The sequence below is a fragment of the Megalobrama amblycephala genome, linkage group LG21 (genome assembly GCF_018812025.1).
Source record: "Megalobrama amblycephala isolate DHTTF-2021 linkage group LG21, ASM1881202v1, whole genome shotgun sequence".
NCBI lineage: Eukaryota > Metazoa > Chordata > Actinopteri > Cypriniformes > Xenocyprididae > Megalobrama > Megalobrama amblycephala.
The window spans coordinates 18,863,843-18,889,492 of NC_063064.1; the positions used below are offsets into that span (position 1 = coordinate 18,863,843).

Below are 25,650 nucleotides of genomic sequence, written 5' to 3' on the forward strand. Positions count from 1 at the left end.
CAAAAGAATGGTGTTTATTTGAAAGATTTTTTTTTTTTCTAATAATGTCAGAGTCTTCACTGTCATTTTGATGTATTTTTATGCATCGTTGCTGAATAAAAGTATTATTTTCTTAAAAAAAAAATAATAATCTTACTAACCCCAAACATCTTTTATGAAGTGTTGATTAACATATGGAAAAAAATTTTCACAATCTCTGCATTTTATTGTTTGGAATTTTGGGTGTAGTATTTGTTGGGATTCTAAGAAAGAAACCAGCATGATGTGGCTTTCTGTAGTTATAATGGCTAAGAGGCACTTCAGTTGGATCAGAGCTTAAGAATTGGCTTTTTTGTGTTTGCAAGTTAATGCCCCATTACAGACCAATAAACTTATATGAGTGGAATTAGCTTGGTAAACCCAGAATATTATTTATTATGGATCTGTTAGACGTTGAAGTTAAGATATACTGGCATATAGCAAAGAATTAAAGGTGCCCTAGAACTTTTTTTTAAAAAGATGTAATATAAGTCTAAGGTGTCCCCTGAATGTGTCTGTGAAGTTTCAGCTCAAAATACCCCATAGATTTTTTTGTTAATTAATTTTTTTAACTGCCTATTTTGGGGCATCATTATAAATTAGCTGATTCAGGGCTACTGGCCCTTTAATTCTCCTGCTCCATGCCCACGGAGCTCGCGCTTGCCTTGAACAGTGCATAAAAAAAGTTTACACAGCTAATATAACCCTCAAATGGATCTTTACAAAGTGTTCGTCATGCATGCGGCATGCATGCGTCGGATTATGTGAGTATTGTATACTGTTATATTGTTTACATTTGATTCTGAATTAATTTGAGGCTGTGCTCCGTGGCTAATGGCTAATGCTACACTGTTGGAGAGATTAATAAAGAATAAAGTTGTGTTTATGAATTATACAGACTGCAAGTGTTTAATAATGAAAATAACGACAGCTCTTGTCTCCGTGAATACAGTAAGAAACTATGGTAACTTTAACCACATTTAACAGTACATTAGCAACATGCTAACGAAACATTTAGAAAGACAATTTACAAATATCACTAAAAATATCATGTAATCATGGATCATGTCAGTTATTATTGCTCCATCTGCCATTTTTCGCTATTGTCCTTGCTTGCTTACCTAGTCTGTTGATTCACCTGTGCAGATCCAGACGTTAATACTGGCTGCCCTTGTCTAATGCCTTTCATAATGTTGGGAACATGGGCTGGCATATGCAAATATTGGGGGCGTACACCCCGACCGTTACGTAACAGTCTGTGTTATGTTGAGATTCGCCTGTTCTTCGGAGGTCTTTTAAACAAATGAGATTTATATAAGAAGGAGGAAACAATGGAGTTTGAGACTCACTGTATGTCATTTCCATGTACTGAACTCTTGTTATTTGACTATGCCAAGATAAATTCAATTTTTCATTCGAGGGCACCTTTAAGTCTCAAAGTATTGCAAAATAGTTATAAAGGGTGGAAAAACCCCAGTGTCTGCCATGTTGGGTCCAGAAGAACAGCCCATATAAATGTTGGTGCCCAGCACTGTGATGAATAAATAACCAATGAACTGTTTGGATATGTAAGACTCTATAAGCTCATCATTATTCCATCTAACTTTTAAACATGACCGTTCCTTCCATCTGGTTGTTTTCCTTAGCGCTCATATGCAAATGTTATCTCTTCCTCATGCTTATGTTTTCTGCACCTCACGCACAGAGACCGCGTGCGGCACATGGTGTGATCGTTCCAATGTGTCCGAACACTGAGTCTGCCAGGAAAATTTAAGCACCTAGGCTTGCAGATAAATAGTCCCGATCAGCTGTGGACAACCATGGAGAGCAATTGTGTGGAAACACTGGAATTCTGCAAAAGCAGAACAAACACTTTACTAGCTGTGATAATCATTACTGTGAGTGCACTTTCTTCACTAAGAGAGTTTTAAAGTTGTCGCTTTCTTACCCATAATGCTACTGTTTTCCTTTTGTTTAAACTGTGAAGCACTTTCTGTGATAGAAGGCTATCATTCCAGCATGAGGAAAACATCCCTCAGTTACCGGAAAAGTGCAACAATCTGCCTTCTCAACTCTCTCAAATCAGCGTATGTTCTCTCCTATGAGCTGCTGTACATGCTCTAATTTTGTTTGTATTAGCCCAGATTGGATTACCAGCTGGTAATTGACAGGCTGGGTGCAATGTAAATGCAGCGCACAAAGCACATATGTCAGCATTTAAACATACATACATATATATATTTTAGGGCTGTCAAGGTTAACGCATTAACGCATGCGATTAATTCAAAATCCTTAACGCGTTAAAATAATTTAACGCATATTTAACGCAAAAAAAATTACTGAAGCATGTGAAATTGCGTCATAACGTAATTTACGTCATGCAGTTAGATGATCTTAAAGTCCATGCTGATTATATCAGAGATGGCAGAGAGAATTATTCATTCCAGTGTCTGTTTCGCTTTAAAACACAAACTCTCTGTCATATTGTTTCATTGTATCTGAAGAGCGCGAGCCCTCCCGCATCGCGCTGTTCCTGTCTTAACGGAACGTTGAAACATCCCACCGCTGTATGGCCAGATGATATGCAAACTATGTTTCTCGGCTGGATAAAGCAAATCATCTTCTTGCTTTGAAAGTTTTGATGGATGAGGATTGCAATCAAAGTAAAGACGATTGCGGTGACGTACAAGAATCGTACATTAAGCACGCATGAGTCCGTTTTGTTGATGCGCATGTATCAGCATGAAATCATGTATGAGCTCTCTTGACGCACTGATCGCACATTGTATTTATGCACAGACACATTTCAGTACATTCACGTTGTTTTCACACACATTCAGGATAATGTTTGGATTTGTCCTGTGTATGTTGCTATGTACTTCATATTTATGCAGGTCAAGGCGGTTGGTTTAGGTTTATTTGGCATCTCCATGTGGTTCTGTTCAGTATTGCAACTTGACTTGTCTAAAATGTAAACAAGCTCTTTGCTGTTGCACATACTATACACTGTGAATTCTGAAACGTTTTTGTTTTGTTTTTTGCTGTGATTTTTTTTTTTTTTTTTTATGGGTGCTTTGGTGCACATAAATATATGAATTATATAAAAATATTTGGTGTCCTAGTTTGGAAAGACATTTTTACAAATTTACCTGAAAAAAGCTGAAAAAAAAAACATGTTTTGTGAAAATCACAATTCAATCTGATGGTTTACTTTGCTGGATATATGCAATGATGGCAAAATGGACATGTTAAAACAAGATAAATTGTGTATGCTTAATTTCACGATAAGTCTCGATGAAGAAAAATAATAATCTATTCACAGCCCTAATAAATAAATAAATAAATATATATATATATATATATATATATATATATATATATATATATATATATAATATATTCCTGTATAAAGATATTCCTGTATGCTTCCCTGTAGTGGAAGCCTGACTGCTTGCCTTATTAGTGCTCAGTTGATACTGCATACCGGCATTAATGTTGATAAGATGCTAGCCGGTCGCTTGCCTTTTAGAACACAGCTCTTGGTTGGACCGAGCACGGCAGCGCATACCGAACGAGGATTCACAAGCCCTCCCGTAGTGCTCGGGGTTCTGGGAAGCCATTCATTATCATCTGACATGCATTTATTTACTGGCAGGGACAACAAGTATATAGCTTGTTCAGCATTATGGCCAGCGTTTTCCAATAAGAATATTTGGATAAATGAACGCCCGCTAGGTCAGACTAGGCCTGTAGTGATTATTATAATATCCTAATTATTATAACATATTATTATCATAATTGCCTGATCACAATTATTTGAGATTATTTTAATTACAATCATAAATTGCCATTTGGCAGCATATGCCATTTATTTATTTATTTATTTTAGTAATTCGTTTTTTGTAATAAAAGTTGTGACAAGTTAGATGTAATTTACTTTATTTATCTTTGTATTTTTTTTTTATATTTTTTGTTTTGTTTTAGTAATATTTGGGGGACCTTTCCTTTGTACAGAAGTCAGGTTGGACAAATTAAATTTTATTTCATATTTTTTATCTTTTATTTTATTTTAAACAGGGGACAAGTTAGATTTGTATTTTATTTTAATGTTTGGTTATGTTTTGTTTTATTCCAAATTCAATTTGAATACATTACTTCTTAATGAGTGTATGTATATTAAGCCTATGCTTTAAGTAATATGAACAAAACAGACAATTAAATCATTAATCACAATTAACTATATGACAAGATTTCATATTTGTGATACCCCTAGAGAGAAAAACTGCTAAAAATGAACAGTTCTGCTCTAAGCACTGGACTCGAGAGCGTCTCTATCACCTGTGCATTTGAGACAGATTTACAACTCATTCTGGGCTTTCAAGAGTGGGAAATAAGCACATGAATAAGCCACTTAAGCTCTCCTTCAACCCCGGAGACCAAAAGCTCAAGCTGATAGTAGCAATGGGCTTTCCCACAGAGTGGCTTTTTCGTAGAGAACTGCGTGCCGGAGGAGAGGCCCGTGTCTTAACAGGCCTGAGCCTTGGAGAAGGCAGTGGTCATAAATCCCGGCCTCTTCAAAGCCCACACAGCTCCAACTGCGTTCCCGAGCATCTCCATTGAGTTTTTCTGACCCGGTATGCCACGCTCTAATGCTTAATGGCCATTAGGAACACCCTGGACTTTTATTTCGGTAAAGAACAAGGAAACATTCTTTTGTACAGCAGTCAGGTTGGACAAGTCCAACACAACAGAGCCACTAATAAAGGGTTTCACACTCTTTCCCCCGTAATTACCAAGCACGCTAATAAAAAATAAACTGTATGATTCACAAATTCAATGACACAAAATGCGAGTTGTGCTCACCATACTTGTAGAAATTGCACCTGGTTTTATTTGTTTTCAGCACACCACAAAATTAGTCTGCCTTCCTTTTGAGGAGAATATAACAAGAGAAGAGATTTCAGGCTAGATTACATCACGTTGAGGAACCATGACCAATGAGTGAGACGGAGACAGAGCCTGGCCTGGAAATTCCCTTTTCCACCTTGTTTATGTGGTTCAGCGCATTGCAATTTACATCTGTTTAATCACACACCAGGATCTGTGCTTTAATGACTCCATCGCTATATATAAAGCATGTCCACAACTTGTTTTGCATCATTCTTTAAATACTGTATATAACATGTCACTGTTTTGTTTTCCAGCTCCGTCTACGGTGTCTATTATGCATCAGGTCAGTCGCACCATTGACAGCATCACTCTCTCTTGGTCCCAGCCAGACCAGCCCAATGGGGTCATACTCGATTATGAGCTGCAGTATTATGAAAAGGTACCACATAAACACTCTTGAGTAATGTGTAAAGCATTAAAGCATGTAGCTTCATTTAACATGTTCAGAAGCATGCTTTATTAATTCTTGGTTTTGTGAGGGTGACCTATAAATGCATAAGATTAAAATATTTATTATTAATAATAAATATTAAAATAATAAAAAGTAATAACTTTATTTGTTTTGTTTTTTTAAATTAAGAGATATATACAGTTATGTTAATGTTTTAAAGTTCCTTGTGAAAATGGTTGCTGGTGTACAGTTGCTGTTTAATTGAGGGTTTTGGCAGCTGTCGGACATGAATAGCGAATTCCTGTTCTGTCGAACTTTATTACAAACGCAGTCACTCTGAAAAAGACTGTTGTGGTACGATCCGGATACCAGTGGCTAAAATAACACAGATTTCACTGCCGTAAAACAAATATTTCAGTTACAGATTCCTCTCCTGTCAGCGCGGGCCACAGAAAACACACACGCTAACTTGTGCTTGAGAAACACGCACACCCATATAGTATGCCGATATTCTTTCAGTCTCCTGTTTCGCTCGCTTTGTTGCGCTGGTTGACACACATAAGACAACCACACCCTTAAATGCACGCATAGTTGAACAGATACTTTCCGTCTTTTCTTTCTTTGTAATACACACACACACAAGCTGACTGTCCCCTGGGCTCTGCTCCTGTTCTTACTCTTTCCTCGGTATAATTCCTTTCTCAGACAGTGCTGAGGACCGCCTGTCAAAACACTGCAAAACACTGCAGCAAAGCTCACATCACAGAGCTCAGAGATAGAGCTGACAGGAAAAAAGCGGAGCACTCAAGTAGTACATGTATACACACACACTGAGTTCTACATTCCCTGCTTCTCATTCACTATCACTCTTTCTCTTCTTCGCTTACACAAACAGACACTCAAGCGGCACAACAGTGGCCACAGCTTTCAGCCCAGACTAATGAATCGTGGCTGGCCTGAAAGTGTCAGCCACCGTTCCTCTGCCCAGCACCCTCAGTCGAGCTCTCCTGATGGGGCTTGATGAGATAGATAGCCCTGTTAGAGAGCCATATGCACACTTCTGAGTCTCTTGTGATGTCCTCTAGTGTGATTCATAAAATTTATGTCTTTACCCTTTTTTTGTAATTTCTCTGTTTCAGGACCAGACGGAGCATAATTCTTCCATAGTAAAGAGTCAAACCAACACTGCAGTCATCCGTGGCCTCAAACCAGGAGGCATCTACGTCTTCCAGGTCCGAGCCCGTACGGTGGCGGGGTTCGGACGGTATAGTGGCAAGATGTACTTCCAGACCATGACTGAGGGTGAATATCTAATCAAAATGATGATAAAACAGTGTTTTATTTCATCCAAAATCACCTCTTCAAATTTGGTATTCATAGGAATAAATTACATGCATATAGTTTAGCCCATCATTTCCCCACTTCTTATCTTTAGAGCAAGCCTGTGTGTAATTGACTTACTGAAGCAGATAGTTAATCTACTAATCTAATCGTCTAATGATGATCCAAGTTAGCGTCTCCAAATGTTCTGTCCTCTTTCTGCTGCATGTCTCTGATTAGATATGAGGAGCATATTAAGAATGTGAAGGAAAATTGTAGGTAAATTGTTTTAATATTATTATTATAATTTTTTACACACACACACTACTATTCAAAAGAATGGGGTCAGTAAGATTTTTTGAAAGAAAGTGACAGAGAAGACATTTATAATGTTATAAAAGATTTCTGTTTCAAGTAATTGCTGTTCTATGAACTTTTTTTTTTTTAAATTTCCACAAAAATATTAAGCAGCACAACTGTGTTCAACATTGATAATAATAAGAAATGTTTCTTGAGCACCAAATCAGCATATTAGAATGATTTCTGAAGGATCATGTGACACTGAAGACTGGAGTAATGATGCTGAAAAGTAAATTATCCTTACAATCAAAGGAATAAATCACATTTTAATATGTATTAAAATAGAAATCCGTTATTTTACATAGTAAATTACGGTTTTTACTGTGTTTTTGATCAAATAAATGCAGCATTGGTGAGCATAAGAGACTTCTTTCAAAATCATTAATCTTAGTGACCCCAAACTTTTGAGCAGTAGTGTACATACAGTATAAATGATAACTTGGACCAAAAAAAAAATACATTTGAACAAATGTATATATATTCTGAAGACTTGTAGTTAAAGATACACTACATATAAGTAATTATTATATTACAAATAATATAAATAATATTGTGGGTTGGGGAGGGGGCATTTAAATTTGTTACCAAAAATAATACTGTTTTGCTTATGTAGTTTGGGCCAGTTTTTAGATTCTGTTCCATTTCCAAAACTCTGCAGAGGAAGAATGGTAGCTGAAACATGTCATTGGATGGCCGCCCGTCGTTTTGCCCTTCCCAGATCTCCTCATTCAGAGGCAGCTGCTCACTCATGGCTCCTTACTCTCTAAGCCGCTTATTACGAGCGGAGAGTTAGAATTAGTCTGATCTATCCTCCCGAGCTCTCTCCTGGCATGATGAGAGACAGCAACTCAGCAAGGTGATCCAAACACGGATGTGTCATGCCAGCAGGCTGCGCTCATTTTGAGTGATTTTACCAAGAAGTTTAAAACCGATTAAAAAGGAAGTTACAGTGCAGTTGAATTCACATGAGATCCGATGAAGTTCAGGTTTTTGTTTACTTACTACATCAGCTTTTGGGAGCTCGGAGCAAGTGTTTAAATGTGGTAAAATCTGGTAGCATGCTAGCAGCGTACTTAGCCTCTGGGGTTGCAGAGTGAGCCCAGGGGTTTGTCTGCGTTGTGAACGAATAGTCTGTAATTATAAACAACTAGAGGAGAACCAGAAAGCTAGGCAGGAAAGAAAGCGAAAAGAAAGTTCCCCAGGCCTTCCCAACATCCCAATCCGTCTGTCTTGCACCAACACACACCACACAACACATTTCCTCCAACGCCTGCCCATATGCTATTGGAGCCAAGGAGTCCAAGTGTACAGCCCCGTCTGCCTGAAGGTATCTTGCACAGGGCTTCCTGTCCCAGATTCCCCACTGTGAAAGTGGGGAAGTGAGGGTCTCTCACCTGTGTAGACATACACTGCAAGACTCCTGTGCCTCAGTGGAGCCTGAACTTGCTTCAGGCTGCATCAGATATAGAGACGCACTGCTGGGTTTTGTCAGGAAGTGATAACTTTTAGATTTGTGTGTGTGTGTGTACCTACAGAGGAGTACAACACTAGCATTCAAGAGAAGCTGCCTCTCATCATTGGCTCAGCGGCTGCTGGTCTGGTCTTTCTCATTGCAGTGGTGGTCATCATCATCGTTTGCAACCGGTGAGTTCCTCTCGCTGTGTTTTAAACATGTAAACCATTAGCATAGGTTTCCCCCAATTATACCAACAACATGTCAAAATCTCACACTTTTGTCCTCATTTGCGTCATTAGCGGACATTTACAGAGCAGCAAAGCTTGTAAAAAGTCTAATGACGAGGTTGTGTTAACAAGACGATGGTGGGCAGTAGTAAGTGTTGTTTTCATGTCATTAGAACCTTTTTAAACAGTACAAGTAGAGCTGTTTCCTTTGTTCCTGCAGACGTGGGTTCGAGAGAACAGATTCAGAATACACAGACAAGCTGCAGCACTACACAAGTGGCCACAGTGAGTACTTAAGACTTGACAGTAGTATATACACACACACTATGTATACATCTAATTTGTATGCTGGCATGCAATAGTTTTGGGTTGGTAAGATTTTTTTATGTTTTGGAAAGAAGTCTCTTATGCTTACCAAGGCTGCATTCATTTTATCAAAAATACAGTAAAATCAACCAAAATTTAAAATGATTTTACTTTATTCCTGTGATATGCAAAGCTGTCTTTAGTGTCACATGATCCTTCAGAAATCATCCTAATATACTGATTTGGTGCTTAAAAACAAACATCAATTTTGAAAACATGTTCTTCAAAGAACAGATTTATTTGAAATAGAAATCTTTTGTAACCATGCAGAAATCTTTACTGTCCCATTTAGTGCATCATTGCTAAATAAAAGTATTTCTTTCAGAAACAAAAATCTTACAATCCCCAATCTTTTGAATGGTGGTGTATACACAGCAAAAACAGCAAGCTAGCAAAATCTCATACAGGCATACAAATACACTGAAGATCCTTAAGAGAGTAAAGCATCAACATTTTACATACATCCACTTCATATACTTATTCTGTTACATACATACAAACACTTACTAATGCACTCTCTTACGCTTACCTCACACATCTCTACTGTATCTCTTCCACTGTCAAACACACATCTGTCTCAAAGTTAGACCTTAGTTTCTCAAGATTCATCTGTGAAATATTAATCCCAGTTTCCCTCGAAGTCTCATCAGAAAGCGCATTATCCACTTTCCCTACGAGCAATTTGGTTGTTCGTCTTTGTTCTTTTGCTCAGTTCTTTTTCCGCCACTTGTTTATTTTCCCATCACAGCAGTACACAAAGCTAATGCAAAAAAAGCTTAGTGCCAGGTGTTTCAAAGTTAGTAAGATCCATCAAAGATTAGTCAAAAAAGGAGCAATACTTCAGTAAATACCGTCTTAGCCTCGGAGTGCTGTTCCATTTATAGAAATAAATCTTTAAGATTCTCTCGAGGCAATAATTTAAAGCTAAGCTCGGTTGCTTGCTCTTGCTCACTCTCTCTCTCTGAGGGCTTATAGTTTATCTCTCTTTTGCTCACTCTGCTGAATGAAAATGGTCTGACACTTTTCCTCAAGTTTTATTTTTCTTTGCCCTTATCAATTTAAACAGCTTTTACGCAGTGTAATCAGTGGTAAAGGACTGCTGTAAATGCTGTATTTATTGAAATAATTTCTGGTAGAGTGTGGGGCTGGAAAATCCTAGAAAATCAAGGTCAGAATTCATCTATTTGTGCTGAAAAGAAGAAAGTGCTCAAATTCTCACCTGTACTTTGTCTTGTTCACTCTTTCTTTCTCTTTGGCTTACTCAGTTTTTTAATCTTAAAGGGTTAGTTAACCCAAAAATGAAAATTCTGTCATTAATTACTCACCCTCATGTCGTTCCACACCTGTATGACCTTCGTTCATCTTCGTAACACAGATTAAGATATTTTTTGATGAAATCTGAGAGGTATATGACTTGTCCATAGACAGCAATATAATCACCACTTTCAAGGTCCAGAAAGGTACTAAAGACATCGTTTAAACAGTCGATGTGTCTGCAGTTGTTCAACCTTAATTTTAAGAAGCGACAAGAATACTTTTTGTTGCGCAAAAGCAAAACAAAAATAACTACTTTATTCAACAGTCATTATCCTTACACAGTTGACACAGTAAGCACAGTGAAGGCTTTCTTGTTTACGTTTGAATTACGGCTCAGTATTGGCCAAAGCTGATCACGAGAGCGGCACGTCGCATATGTGTGATTCTGATGCAGGAGCCGGCCAATAATGAGTCGGCGTTCGGACGTATAACCAGGAAGCGCTGGACTTAAAAACGTATGAGAATGACACAGAAGAGAAGATATTGTTGAATAAAGTCGTTATTTTTGTTTTGTTTTTGAGCACAAAAAGTATTCTCATCGCTTCATAAAATTAAGCTTGAACTGCAGTCACATCGACTGTTTAAACGATGTCTTTAGTACCTTTCTGGACCTTGAAAGTGTTGATTATATTGCTGTCTATGGACGAGTCATATACCGAGGATTTCATCCAAATATCTTTATTTGTGTTCCGAAGATGAACGAAGGTCTTACGGGTGTGGAACGACATGAGGGTGAGTAATTAATGACAGAATTTTCATTTTTGGGTGAACTAACCCTTTAAAAAAGGGATAGTTCGCTAAAAATGAAAATTCTGTCACCATTTTCTCACCCTCATGTCATTGCAAACCTACACGACTTCTATAATACTTCTACTTTATACTTCTATAAAAAAGGGAGATGTTATGCATATATCCATGTCATGAAAGGGAATGGGAACAAGAGCAGCATCAACATCCTGCTAAAAATCCTTCTGTGCTCTACAGAGGAAAGAAGGTTACATGGGTTTGGAACAAAGTGAGAGTGAGTAAATGATGACAGATTTTAATTTTTGGGTGAACTATCACTTTGAAAGAGAGCTCTGCTCAGAAGAACGTTCTCCAGCGTAGCACATACACTACAACCTCATGAATTTGTTATAGTTTGACATTCACAAATCCTTTGATGTTGGATGTCATTCACTTCTCTTGCTCTATTTATCTTCTCGTTGTCTGTTGTGAGAATACATTTATCAATTCCAAAATATCTGCGCAGCCAATAAAAAACCTCTCCAGCTGCATGAAAACACACTGTCTATTAAAATGCCTTTGGATAGATTTGGAGCCGAGAGGCTGAATAATCGGATTTAAAGCAGGAATGACTTAAGTCCCCACACACTTAAGTTCACCTTAAGCCAATTTACCTGCAATCAAAAGCCATTTGATTGGCAGCAATGGAAATTGCTGATAAATGGTCTCCATCAGGGACTATGACACGCCAGAGCTGATACATATATTAAAACGCCTTATCTTTCTCTTGGCGAACGCTGTTACACTCCACTGACTGCAGTCATGAACTGTTCCAATGTAAGGCTCAGAATCCAAAGCTACTGGAAAGCCAGCCATTCCCAAAATTCCCAAAAACCCACATCACTAATGTTTTACCACACAGTATTTTATAAAGTATTTTTAAATTAGTTTTAAATATTATAGCTGTTTTTTATTTTCAAGTGTCACCAGGAATGAAGATCTACATTGATCCATTTACCTACGAAGACCCCAATGAAGCTGTGAGGGAGTTTGCAAAAGAGATTGATATCTCGTGTGTGAAAATTGAGCAAGTCATTGGAGCGGGTAATCAAACCTCCAAACATCCAACAGTGTTTTACCATAAAGCTTTTCTTGTTCCTTGACCTAAAAAATGATCCACTTGTCTTTATCTGTAGGAGAGTTTGGAGAGGTGTGCAGTGGAAACCTAAAGCTCCCAGGAAAGAGGGAGATGTTTGTGGCCATCAAAACACTGAAGTCAGGTTACACAGAGAAGCAGAGGCGAGACTTTCTGAGCGAAGCGAGCATCATGGGGCAGTTTGATCACCCCAATGTCATCCATTTGGAGGGAGTGGTGACCAAGAGCAGCCCTGTCATGATCATCACAGAGTTTATGGAGAATGGCTCATTGGACTCCTTTCTCAGGGTGAGGATATGTTGATGCAAACTATATATTACCTAATTGAAAGCAGTGATAAATTAATGTTTATTTAAAAACCTGACTTTGTAGGGATGCACCGTTTATGAATGGATATTTTCAAGATGTTTTAAATTTATCACTAAATATATATAACTATGTTTAATAAAGTTGCATATATTATGTTTTGATGGCACTTAGAGGCTTTTGCATCTTAAGTCTTCATATATATATATATATATATATATATATATATGTATGTATGTGTGTGTGTGTGTGTGTGTGTGTGTGTGTGTGTGTGTGTAATCTTTAATATTTCTTACTGTACATTATATCGTTTTGCCTAAATTCACTTTTTTAGAATTTAAAACAATATTTTTTTTCTATTTTGTTTTTTGTGTTTTATTTTGTAGACAAAATAGTATAGAATTTTAATGTCAACCATTTATCATTTATTCGCCATTACATAATTATTGGATTTTAATATTGTGCATCCATAGTTCTTTAATAAAGCCAAAATGTTCAGGGCAATATGTGTAACACTCATGGACAATGACGCACACATCGGTGAATCATTTTTTTTTTTAACCAGTTCTTTGAAACAGACCTTCTGAATGAACTGATTCACTATAATAATGTGGACTTCCCCATGCTAACACAAGCTCAGTAACATAAACATGCTTCAAATTCCGGTTGCATTGAAGTGATAATCTCACATCAGCAGGTGTGTATTTACATCAGCATGCTGAACATCATACAAATGTTCACTCTTAATTTCTCATGCTGTCCATCAGGTAATTCTCCACAGGATCTTTCTGTAATACCCAGCTGCCCCCTGCCGCAAACATCTACTCTCAGTATTGATTCCAGCTGTAGGACTGTTGTAATAAGCTCAAAATTCTTCCATTCATCTCTACGGGTTGCCACACTAACATTTGCTTTAAGACGGTCTCTTTAAAGAAATCGTTGAATCGTTGCTCTGTGGTTAGTCATGCCCTCATTTTGCATTGGTCACGCTCTCTCTGCCACGTTCTCTGCATTACAAGCATTAGATGAGCGGTGTGTCATATAAACTGAGTCGGTATACGTGCTTCCGACCTATATCGTAGAACACACAGAGTGATAAGAAAAATGCCCTTAGTGTTTTGATCTGAAAACACTTAGCGTGAGGAAACTACTTTCTATCTCTATGCAGTTTCCCTTAACAGCATCCATTAGTGTAGACGCATTCAGATGATTAACCGAGCACAAAAACCATCCAAATCCCCGCTTACAGAACAGCGTGTGGGATGAGAAGAAAACGCCACCGTCAGCCTATGACTGGCACACGTCAATTTGATTTCAACGCAGAGCTGATGTGGATAGAATAGGTGTCCGGATGCCTTGATCGCTGCTAATTGGCCTCACTGTGTGTTGCGTCGAGAATATGGCTTTGATTTATGTAAATATGTAATCTTTGGGGAAGGAATGATTTATTTTGCTCATTAGCAAGGCTTTGCCTCTGATCTATCATGAGAGAAAACTTATTTTATCCTTGACACGTAGCTTTTCGGGGTGTTAGGCTCAGGAAGTGTAATTATCTGAAACAAGAAACCTCTATGATTATGCCGTTTAAACGAAGGCGAGTAAACAGGAAACAAACGACCCACCATTTGTTAGACATGTGAACTGAATTTATTTCTTCTCACCACAATCAGATCCAGCTCTCACTAACCTCTGTAATTGTGAGTTTCTGATGTTATTTTAGCTGTTTGGCCAGCCAGTTGTTTCGCTCGTGTTTATACTTGCACAGCCCACCCCATGACAGAACGCACATGCCCTACCGTGCCATAGCGTGAGGAAAAGACTGATGCCTGGTAATGCTAGTAGAAGTAAGAGTGAAAAATTACTACAAACACCTCATACATCAGGTTTACTCTGGGTTCAAATCATAATTCTATAATTCACATTTGAGAAAGACCAGCGAATGTGTTTTTGCTCTCATAATGTCAGTTTGGTGGCGTGCAAGAGCTTTGAAACGCCTCAGATCTTTGTGCAGCCGCACAATTGTGTTGTTTTTGCAAGACTGTCATCCATTTCTGACAGAGCGCTGAATTCTTTGAAAACAACACGTCTCTGTTGTGGCACCTCACTATGACAGCAGATGACAACATTGTGTGTTTGTGCTGAAGCATTAGAATATGAATCTGATGGAGCTCTTGTAAGACAGTGCAAAGAGGGAGGGAGACTCGACGCTAACCTGCCGTTCTTGCATTGATCCAACTTTCAATATTGTTTTGTGGTGGATCAAGAACCAAAAGAAGAGAGAGAAATTCAAAAAGGTATGCAGATGAAAGTTTTAAACAGATTTGAGAAACGTCAAACTGAAAAGTTAAGCACAGCCTCACAGAACCGGCAGCAAAGACGTGTCTGAGAAGAAACGGCACGGATAGAATAATTCACATTTAATCGGAATAAAAAGAATGTTTGCTTGCTCAGACTGCAGATCCAAATAACTTTGGGGTGAAGAATCCCTCCAATTAAACTATAGGCAAACACTGTGAGCAGATTAGAGTGCCAGGCTGTATTTGCAAAGGATTTCAGCTTTATGAATAATGGATGGTGCTTAATTGCTGTGGAGGGTGAGGAGAAGTTCGATGAAGGCGGCTTAACATGGGGGAAGGGTTTGAGCGTGACACATGCAGCTCAGAGGAGGAAGGGTTTGCATGCGACACAGAATGAAGATATCTCATGGTTCTTTCATGCACCGTCCAGTGCTTTCTGCCTCTCCCCACTTGACGCGTGCGTGTCTGTCCGCACTGCGCCTGCTGCGCTCGTCTACTCTGATCAGAAGCTGAATGCTGCTTGCCTCATGGCTGTCTGCGGAGGGTCTGCAGATGGGGGCAGCTGCAAGCACAGCTGGGTCAGAAACTGCTGGACCTCCTCATGAGCAAAGGGCTTTTTGACCACCATGGTCAACAGCTGCAAGATTTGCCACGGCCCCACATTGATCATCGAATGTCTGATCTAGCATTGCGTCGCATGAACTCTACCAATCCTTACCAGATTGTTTGCACAGCCAACCCAATCCGGGCTTGACTCGATGCACTGTGTTTAGTCTCTTATCCGACTGGGCACACAAGACATTAACCATGATTTCCACAGCTTTATTCTTGTCTTACTGCTGTTTTTTGGGATTTGTAAGTTGCCCAGAAGAGATAACTGTAGCATGATTTCATAAGCTGAAGTATTTGCAAAATACTTTTTTGTGCACACCTCACCTTTACAGAAGCCTTATATAAGAAGTGGGGCTGTGAATTGTTTTTAAGAAAAGATTTTTAGGTTTTTTTATTATTAATTATGATTAATAGACTTATATCATGAATATATTTACTTATTGAATCCTCAAATTAATTTAGAAACAACATAAAAGAAGAATCAAGGCCATTATCGTAGAAATATCGATACTGGAAAAAAGTCGTTTTTAACATTTAATAGACCTAAACTATAAATTATCACTGTTTTTGTTTATCATTTATTAATAAATCAATCTTATATCAAATTAAGTAAATATTATAGCAATTTAGATAAACTATAAATAGACATGCACTAACAATCATCAGATAACTCACTATTAAAAGTCACACTTGGCTCTGCTTTTATTTAGTGTGTAAGAATTCTAGATTGTTTCTTTGTTATTGAGTGCTTTCTGACCATTTTTATGCAGCAATTTTCATGCTAAATAAATCATAAAATCACTACTTAAAATTTTATTTTATTTTGTTTTGTTTTGTTTTATTTTTATGTCTTGACCCATTTCTATTCTGTGCTTGTTTACAGCAAAATGACGGGCAGTTCACTGTGATTCAGCTGGTGGGCATGTTAAGAGGGATCGCCTCTGGGATGAAGTACCTCGCAGACATGAATTACGTGCACAGGGACCTGGCCGCCCGCAACATCTTAGTTAACAGTAACCTCGTTTGCAAGGTGTCCGATTTTGGACTCTCCCGCTTTTTGGAGGATGACACATCTGACCCCACTTATACCAGTGCCCTGGTGAGAACTCTTGTTTATTTGATTTGCATATTTTTATGCTATCTTGTGCTTTGAATTGAGATGATTTGATGTTTTTGATTCGGGTTTATACAGGGTGGGAAGATCCCTATTCGATGGACTGCCCCAGAGGCCATCCAATATAGGAAGTTCACCTCCGCCAGTGATGTATGGAGCTACGGGATTGTCATGTGGGAAGTGATGTCATATGGAGAGCGGCCATATTGGGACATGACCAATCAGGACGTAAGTACCTCAACTCTTACACTACTGTTCTAAAGTCTGGGGTCTGTAAGATTTGTTTAATGTTTTTGAAAGAAGTCTGTTATGCTCAACAAGACTGCATTTATTTGATAAAAAAATAGAGTAATAAAGTAACATTCTGAAATATTATTATGATTGGAAATTTTTTTCTATTATACATACATATATATATATATATATATATATATATATATATATATATATATTATAATTTATTCTTGTTATGGCAAAGCTGAATCTTCAGCAGCCTTTACTTCAGTCTTCAGTACTAATGTGGATTTGGTGCTCATGTAACATTTCTAATTATCAATATTGAAAACAGTTGTGCTGCTTAATATGCTGAACAAAAATATTAATTTCTTAAACAAATAAAAAAAAAACCCTTTTGAATAGTTGTGTACATTTATTCTACGGTATGTTTCATGGTTAAAGAATTTGAATTCCTAGTTTTATACACAGTTACACAATTCTTTTTGCTTTAGTTGTTCAATTCTTCCAATTTGTGCTCCAAACTCATAACCTTTTCAAAGCTCCACATCCTCCATCTTTATTAAGTATAACCACCAATTTCTTATAAAACCATTTTCCAATAGAAGCACTGTCAAAAGCTCATGCCAGAGACTGTTGGTCGGTTGCCGTATGTTAGCGCGTGATAGATGAGTGCTGTGTAGCAATGTTGAATCAGAGGCTAAGGTAAACAGCAGAGAAAGCACGTCGTAAATCTGCCCATGTGCTGCTCTGCTGTATGCAAGGCCAAACCTCAGACCCCAAACACTGCATGAGCGCAATCAGTCTTTGCAGAAACAGCTGCACCGATCATCACATCCCACTGGCCTCAGAATGCAGAAGACATAAGGATTTGCGTCAAGAAATCACATATTTGGGGTTTAAATAAGAGGTTTGGATTGTATTTGTGTTTGTTTTGGAGAACGTATGCTCTTTTTGTGGCTAGATCATGTGACTTTGAGAGTGTCTTCAAGCTATTGTCCTTGTATTGTGTCAAAGGGGATCATTTACTCTCTATATACGTCTCTCGCAAGGCTGCCACAAAAATTCACCTGTACTTCACTCTCACTTCCTAATGAACAAAAAGACGATTTCACATGCAAAGCACGGTGCCACACTAAACAGTCCCTGCCCTTGAAGAGAGCTCCCATTTCTAGCATCCCTCTGGGTGGCTGGGAAAAGGCAAATTATGAGTCCAGATAATGAAAATAGTTTCAAATTGAAAGTGTGAAAGCTAATGCGCTAAGAGGGAGCGCGGATCTCGCCTGTTATCTTATTAGCAGCTCCAGATAGCGTTGCGGTCCTCCCATCGGGCTGGCCGTTTGAGGCGCCTGAATGAGATTAATCAGGCTTTGAATGGAGCGCCGTAATGGCTACGATAATGAGCTAGGGAACGACGGGTCTCACTCGGGTCCTGCTCGCACTTTCCACTTCATGGCCATGCGTCACCTTCCTGGCCACCAAGGCCGCTTGAAGCATCCTGTTCCATGCAAATGTGACGATACATCCATCGGCTCAGTTCGGATAAACGTTCCATGTCTGTTTTGCACATTTAGTGACGCTACACAGTTAATTTGCTGGAGATGTATTTAAGTTTTATTTAAGTGACGTTCCTGATTTCCTGTTACAACTTGCAGCACATTTTCCAAATGTACAATTTAGTCAGCGTGTATATTACAGGCCATGTGTTAATCATATTTAATCTGACAGATGTTGCATGATTGGAAATGAGTAGGGTGGGAGGGAGCCAGACTCAGGCTGAATGCTGCCAAAAAACTTAGTAACTCTAAGACTGTTCTTTTTTCACATTTGATCAGAGAGGAAACGCATGTACTGCCAAATTGTTGTTATCAGCACCCTTATAATCAAGATCTATTAGCTGATTTAGGTATTTAGATAGCAGCTGACTGTGACCGCTTATTTATAGTCTGTGTGTGTGGTTGTGTAAGTGTGAAGGGTGAGTGTGATCGTGTGTGTGTTTGTGGCCAATGACAAATGGCTTCCTTGTGTCCCCCTAAGACCCAGATAATGATCACAGTGCATTTATGAAGACTGCAGATCAATCCTCTGTCTCCTGCGGTGTTAGAACCCCCCCCACCCAGACGCTGGCTCATATCTACCACCACCTGCCTTGCGCCATGCCGACAGCTCCTATCAAAACAATGTTTTATGGCAATACATTACATTTATTTAAGTTCATTTCATTTCAATGTAATACATTATACGTTATGTAGTTTTTGTTACAATTCCAATACTTAAACATACTGATACTGATTAAACATTGGATTTTCTTATAGTGTTACACATTACCAAGCTCTAATGTTGCCCACGATATAACAGACTTTATAATTATTAACACACACCAGGCCTGAGAAACAATTAAAGATGCTAAGAGCGTAGAATAGTTTAAAAAATGAGGCCGGCATGTTAAGTAGTGGTGCTTATGCGAGCACCCTGAGTTCATATCTGGCTCATGTCATTTCCCGAAAACATCCCTCCCTCTTTCCCGCCATCGTTTGTCACCTGCCACTGAAATTTTAATATATAGTGCTTGAGATGCAACAAGCGTATCTTTCTCCGCCTCTTTTAATAACAGGCTAGAGACCCTTACGGATCTGTGTCTCCCTCTGCAGGTCATCAACGCCATTGAGCAAGACTACCGGCTACCCCCTCCCATGGACTGCCCGAGTGCCCTCCACCAGCTCATGCTGGACTGCTGGCAGAAAGACCGCAACAACCGGCCCAAGTTTAGCCAGATTGTCAACAACCTGGACAAGATGATCCGTAACCCCAACAGCCTGAAGGCCATGACTCCGCTGTCATCAGGGTGAGTTAGAAAACATGCAGAGTGCAGTTTGCTTGGATGATCAGAAGCGGATGAGTCGGTGGTTGTAAAACCTAGTGGGCTGCCCAACCTGTCAGCAATTTAGTGCATCACTGCTGTGAAGGGTGTTTCGAAAGATAGGAATCACCTAGGGCTGCAGCAACTAATCGGTTATTCATGTCTGCGCACTATGCAAGGAAAATATATGCCAGTCACGTCACATTAAAGAAGTAAATAATTTGACGTGTGGAAAACGGCGGAAGATGCAGAGTGAGCTTCTGTGGGGAAAAGCATGACCCAAGTTGTCCTAAACATGAGAATGCGTCATATTAGGCACTTCGAACTAAAGCGTTTAATTCTACAGATGTGTGTGCCATTAAATGCGTTTGAGCACATTTTCCTCAGCGCATAACTTAAATTTTACGGTTGTATCCATATTTGTAAATGTTTCAAAGTCATGCAAGTATTTCCTTTTTGCATGATGTGGAATAACAATTTTAGGATATGAATTAATAAATTTTTGTGATTTTTTTTTTTTTTTTAATCTAATTAATCGAATAAATGATCAACAGATTAATTGATTATCAAAATAATCGTTCATTCGGGCCCTAAAGGCCACATTATGCTACCTTCTGCTTATTTTGAGAAAGCGAGTGAATTTTTTTAATGTTTTTTTTTCTATTTTTAGGAAAAAATATCAAGAGTTAAATATATTTTACAGAATATTTGTGTGCAATGAGGTCAATTGAAATTTCTTGTGCACTTCATGTGTAGTGTGTTCCAAATTAGTCAATTGCCAGGTTGCCCTTGCACTTTCTATTACCTAGAAGGCTGTAGACAGCGAGGCAGCTCTCTAGGCTTTGAAACGGGTCGTATATTTAACACTTTGACTCATCTGACATAACTTTACTTGTGCAGTGTAGTGTGCAATAGTCATTACAATAAATCAAATTTATGTAGAAAGTCACAGAGATGTTTAAACAAGTTTCTGCAGTATTTATTTTATGGAGACACATTGCCTTTTTGGAAAGGAGTAAAGACACAGACGTGAAACTTTACACTATGGTATGCCATGGCAGCATCAAGGGATCGTAATGACGTTTTCAGTCTAACCGCTGCACATACATAATACTGTATTGTTTGGAGAGGAGTGCAGATCCATCCATGTTACATGATATATGTGTGGCTACAAAAACAGCTTTATTACTTGCTTTGAAGTTTCTTTTTTAAGGTATTTAGTACTTAGATTAGTCTGACACCCTTGCCATTACACTGAAGTGTATGTCTGTGTGCATGTGTCCTTTTGTGTGCCTTTCATATATTAGGGGGAATTTTCTACAGCTGACCTTTCACCAGACTCGAGTCGCTTGCATCCTTCAAGGCATATTTACAAAACCAAATGCAATATGACCTTAATAGAAATTGTCTTTATTCATAACAGCCTCCTTCGAAATTATTACCATACTGTTTTCAATCTGGGGTCAATGCTTTGGTTTTACTTCTGATACCTGTGGTAGACTTTATTGATGCCGTGAAGTTTCTGAGTTATTTCTTTTGGCATTGAATTGCTACATAAATAAAATCAACTGGGTTTGATAGATCAAATCGTTATTGAAAGCTTAAAGCGATCGTGAACTTGAAACACTAGTAAAGCTGGTAGATGGTGGGCAACAATCTATTCAGTTTCTTGTGGACAAATGTAAAGTGGCCCAGTTTCTTCTGTCATCGCACTGATGGTGAGAGGCTTGGGTTTTGCGTGCTTCCCACCAGCTCTTTTTGCCTCGAGGCTTATACGCTACAGTAATGTTGCTAGAAAGTACGGTCATCTGGGGACATTAATTGCATTTTTTGAAGAATTAAGCAGGGCAGAGGATATTTTGCACTTAAATTCTTCCCTAACATTATTTTTTCCTCTCCAGAGATTGAATTATATTGACCCAAGAAATAATATAGCTAAAAAATTCCCAAGCGTGTCACAATTGCCAAAAATATGCACAAGATTTAAAGTTTTTTTTTTTTTTTTTGCACTGGTGATAATATGCCATATAAATGTGAACCACATGTAGTTTAGGAATGTACAATGTACAGTCTGAGGGGATTTCTCTGTGTACTTGGTGGCTAAAGGCTATTTTTATTTCGTACATTAACAACAGTGTGACTCATGTCTCTCTCTTTCTCATTGCCTTCCAGTGTGCATTTGCCCTTGCTTGACCGTAGTGTACCCGACTTCTCTAGCTTTAGCACTGTGGATGATTGGCTGGACGCTATTAAGATGGGCCAGTACAAAGACAACTTTGCCAATGGCAACTTCACCAGCTTCGACCTTGTTTCTCAGATGACCATGGAGTAAGTGTTATACCTACGAGCCATTCTTTGATCACTGAGTCAGCAGAACCTGTAAGGGATCTTTGACTCCATAAGACAATAAAGAGCAAAAATAGGACTTGATAGTGAGCACTTAAGTTCACTGCGCAATATATTAAATATAATATTTCATAGTATATAAAAATCACATATATATATATATATATATATATATATATATATATATATATATATTTTTTTTTTTTTTTTTTTTTTTTTTTTTTTTTTTTTTTTTGTGGTATAATGATAATTGCATTAGACCATATCGCGAATTCAGTTTTAATGTGATTGATTGTGTAGCTATACTGTTCAATCTCTTTATTATCTTCTTTCTCTTATTTTAAAAAGAATTATCAGTTGCAGTCTGAAATCATTTCTCAGTGATTAGACACTGTCTGGATTTAAATTCAGAAATAAATATAGGTATATTTCCTCATCTTTGTTGTTGGCTGTCAGTCATAGTGAAAATGGGAGCCAGAGAAATGCACGCTTAGATTCCTCTCCTCTCCTCACCTCTGCTTTTACCTGGCCAAACCAGACAAGCCGCGAAAACAAAGGAGGTGTTGTTGATTCAGAGTCGCTTGGATTGTGCAACAAACAGAGGATGATAGGGATAAAGGAATTTACCGGTTACTCAGTCTTGAACTAACATGCTGAGTTTACTTTGGCATCGTGTGATGAAGCCAGTGAATAAAAATGTGTTGTTACAGCATTATGGTATCTGCTTCAGAGCGCTCATGTTTAATCTCGCCTCTTTCTCTCTCTGTGTGTTTGTACGTAGGGACATTCTCAGGGTCGGAGTGACACTAGCAGGTCATCAGAAGAAGATCCTCAACAGCGTTCAGATGATGAGGGCCCAGATGAACCAGATCCAGTCGGTAGAGGTTTGACCACGTGCCCCGATTAGACTGGGAGGAGGACAAGAGGAGGCGGCGGAGAGCCAACCTGAAAGGATGGGGTGGCAACCACAGACCCTAAGCCTGATTTTCCTTCTGGACCACCTAGGATATCCACCTGCCCCCTCATCCGAAACACTCTCGTTCTCCATCTGTGACATCTGAATCTCCCATTAACCCCCCAGACACCCTATTGGGCTCGACTCGGGAAAGCTGCGTCTGGAAAATATGGTCACAACACCTGATCGTTTAGCTATGGCCGCCACCAATCACAGGATGACCGTTCAGTCTGCCAGCAATTGGCTCCGCCCCCTATTTCCCTTGAATTTTCCTCTTAATTTTTCCAGTTTTATTCTTTTCTTCATTTTTTTGTTTTGTTTTGTTTTGTTTTTATTGTGTTCTTTTTTAAAAGAGGTTTTTGTAAAGAATTTTTAAAACTATGAAAACAAGGAATCTATATAAAATATATAGATTTGTGTAAACTTGCTGACTGAATATGGTGGACTAAATCGAAAGGCTACCCTTTAAAAGGGCAATGAAGAAACAGGATACAAAAATACATGCTTTTGAGATTTTCTTTCTAATATTTTTGGAAAATCTTGAATAGAAAGATCGACTGTCTGCTCAGTGGACACACACGGGATAACCTGCGGGACCTTAATCCATCCCGCTCCCCTCGCTGACAGCAGAGGGAAAAGTATGTGAACACCATGAAATGGGACTTCAATTTGGCAGCTGATGCTGCCTTGAAGAAAATATGAGACTTCAGTCATTTTGCAGTTTAAATTACATCAACACAAACAAACAGACACATGGAGAAAAAAAGTAATAGTTATCACAGTGTTGAATTTGTGGTGCAGATTTCTCTTTGCTTGGGGGAAGAAAAAAGAAATCTTTTACAGATGTCAACAGCCTGCCAAATAGAGCATCATCCCTTTGTACCTCGTCCTGTACATATCAGATGCACTTGACGTTGTGAGGTCATCAGTACGAGCCTGATGTAGTCCAACATTTAGTTCCAGTTTCAGTATTAGATGGATCTACATTGACATTTGATGGATTTTTTTTTTCGTGTGAGTGTGCGTATATCGCTCGAGGGGGTCATCTTTTATATTCTTCCTTCTTTTTGTCATGGGCTAAGATGATTTAGTTTGAAAGACGGTATGAGATATTCTCCCCCGCAGTTGCATAAAGAAAATTTTTAGCGCGTTCTTTCCGTGAACTGCTTGCAGAGAAGGACCCCGAGTGCATGTGTGGTGTGGTCTTCACATCATCTATGCTCTTCTTTTATGTTTGGATCCCTACCGTGTGCGTGTGCATGTGTGCGTATGGAGCCCATGGAGCTGCAGAGCAAGTGTGGTACGAAACTATGATTTCACAGGAAGCTTGGATTTGATACACTTTGCAGACCACTGTGTTGATATGCTTATATTTTTGCCACCAAAATCATTTCTTTAAAAAAAAAAAAAGAAAGAAAAGATGTTTTATAATAAGGTGTTTAGGGGTTTTAATATCTGATAAAGTATGCAGTTAGAGGACATTTTCATAACAGGGAAGTGATTGTTCATTGTGAAGCATAGTTTTATATGAGGATATTGTTATTTGACATATTTGAACTGGTTACATTCACCTATTGGGGCCAAGCTTAAATTTGACATCTAAAAGGCTTATGATACTAAGCCGGAGTTTCATAGGACATTTAAGCAACAAATCACAAACAATAACGGCTGTAAATTAGTGTGTATAGGTTTTGTTTTATTTTTTACAGAGAATACACCCATAATTCCTACCGTTCTCCTTGGTAAGGTACTTCCACAGTACTCTCTGAGATCTTTCACCTCCATGCCATAGACATAAGAACAATAAAACTCTGTATATAATATTCTGAAGCAGAAACTCCCCTCTCAAAGAGGTTTTTCCTCAAAGCTGTGTTGGATTTTAGTGTACAGATTCATTTTTTTATGTGTTGTTGAAACTGAATGGAGAGTTGCTATTGTCAATGTTTATTTTGGGCCTTTTCGTTTTGTACTAGGATGGGCTGAGAGATGAGAAGCAGCTGTAGAGATGAACAGGCCGGAGGCATCTTCATCCATGCTGGAGTGTCTGTGTGCGCGAGTGTGTTTGTGTGTTTGCACGTGCAGGTACGTCCATGTACCAGCATTAAGGTCACTGTGGTAAACAATATACTTCTCGCTCAGTCGACGAGGGGCTCGCTTTATTCCATAACCTCAGGGTTGACATGCATCTGTTAAAAACATGCAGTACTGTGAGGTCAGTTCAGTGTAGGTAAGATCTATATAGGCTGAGTCTCAGAGTGCTGATGAAGTTCCAATCAGATGGTGTTGACCATTCTCTGTTCTTCCCATTACATAATGCTTCCATTAGAATGAAGATTCTGTCATGCAGTGAGTGTTTGGGCAGGAAACACTACATCCAGCAGACAGGCCATCCCAGGTGTGAACTCTTGAGATACGTAGTGATAAAATCAAAAGGCTTGAGAGACAACTACGTCTATCTTCCTCCAGAAAGAGGTAGGATTTTAATTTCCTGTGAGCTTGACAAACTAAGTGGCCCTTTTTTAGCTCTCAGTTTATAGTAACTTTGTCATCACCAGCAGGAGGATACAGGGAGAAAGGAAATGAATCTGGGCTTAACACCTTGTCCTAACCAGCAACGTGTAATTTGTCTGTCCACACTG

The 25,650-nt window shown here is 38.7% G+C and overlaps 1 protein-coding gene across 1 annotated transcript in view; it reads left to right on the forward strand.

Moving 5' to 3' along the window:
- Positions 1–24,686, forward strand: part of ephb2b (eph receptor B2b) — an 81,399-nt gene extending 56,713 nt beyond the window's left edge. The window contains exons 5-15 of the mRNA XM_048173636.1: positions 5,223–5,347; positions 6,499–6,661; positions 8,575–8,683; positions 8,943–9,007; positions 12,113–12,235; positions 12,328–12,575; positions 16,386–16,601; positions 16,695–16,844; positions 19,502–19,695; positions 21,883–22,038; positions 22,838–24,686. Of these exons, the coding sequence (XP_048029593.1) occupies positions 5,223–5,347; positions 6,499–6,661; positions 8,575–8,683; positions 8,943–9,007; positions 12,113–12,235; positions 12,328–12,575; positions 16,386–16,601; positions 16,695–16,844; positions 19,502–19,695; positions 21,883–22,038; positions 22,838–22,946 (1,658 nt within the window). The 3' untranslated portion in view covers positions 22,947–24,686. The remainder of the gene's footprint in view (positions 1–5,222; positions 5,348–6,498; positions 6,662–8,574; positions 8,684–8,942; positions 9,008–12,112; positions 12,236–12,327; positions 12,576–16,385; positions 16,602–16,694; positions 16,845–19,501; positions 19,696–21,882; positions 22,039–22,837) is intronic.
- Positions 24,687–25,650: the final 964 nt, after the last annotated feature.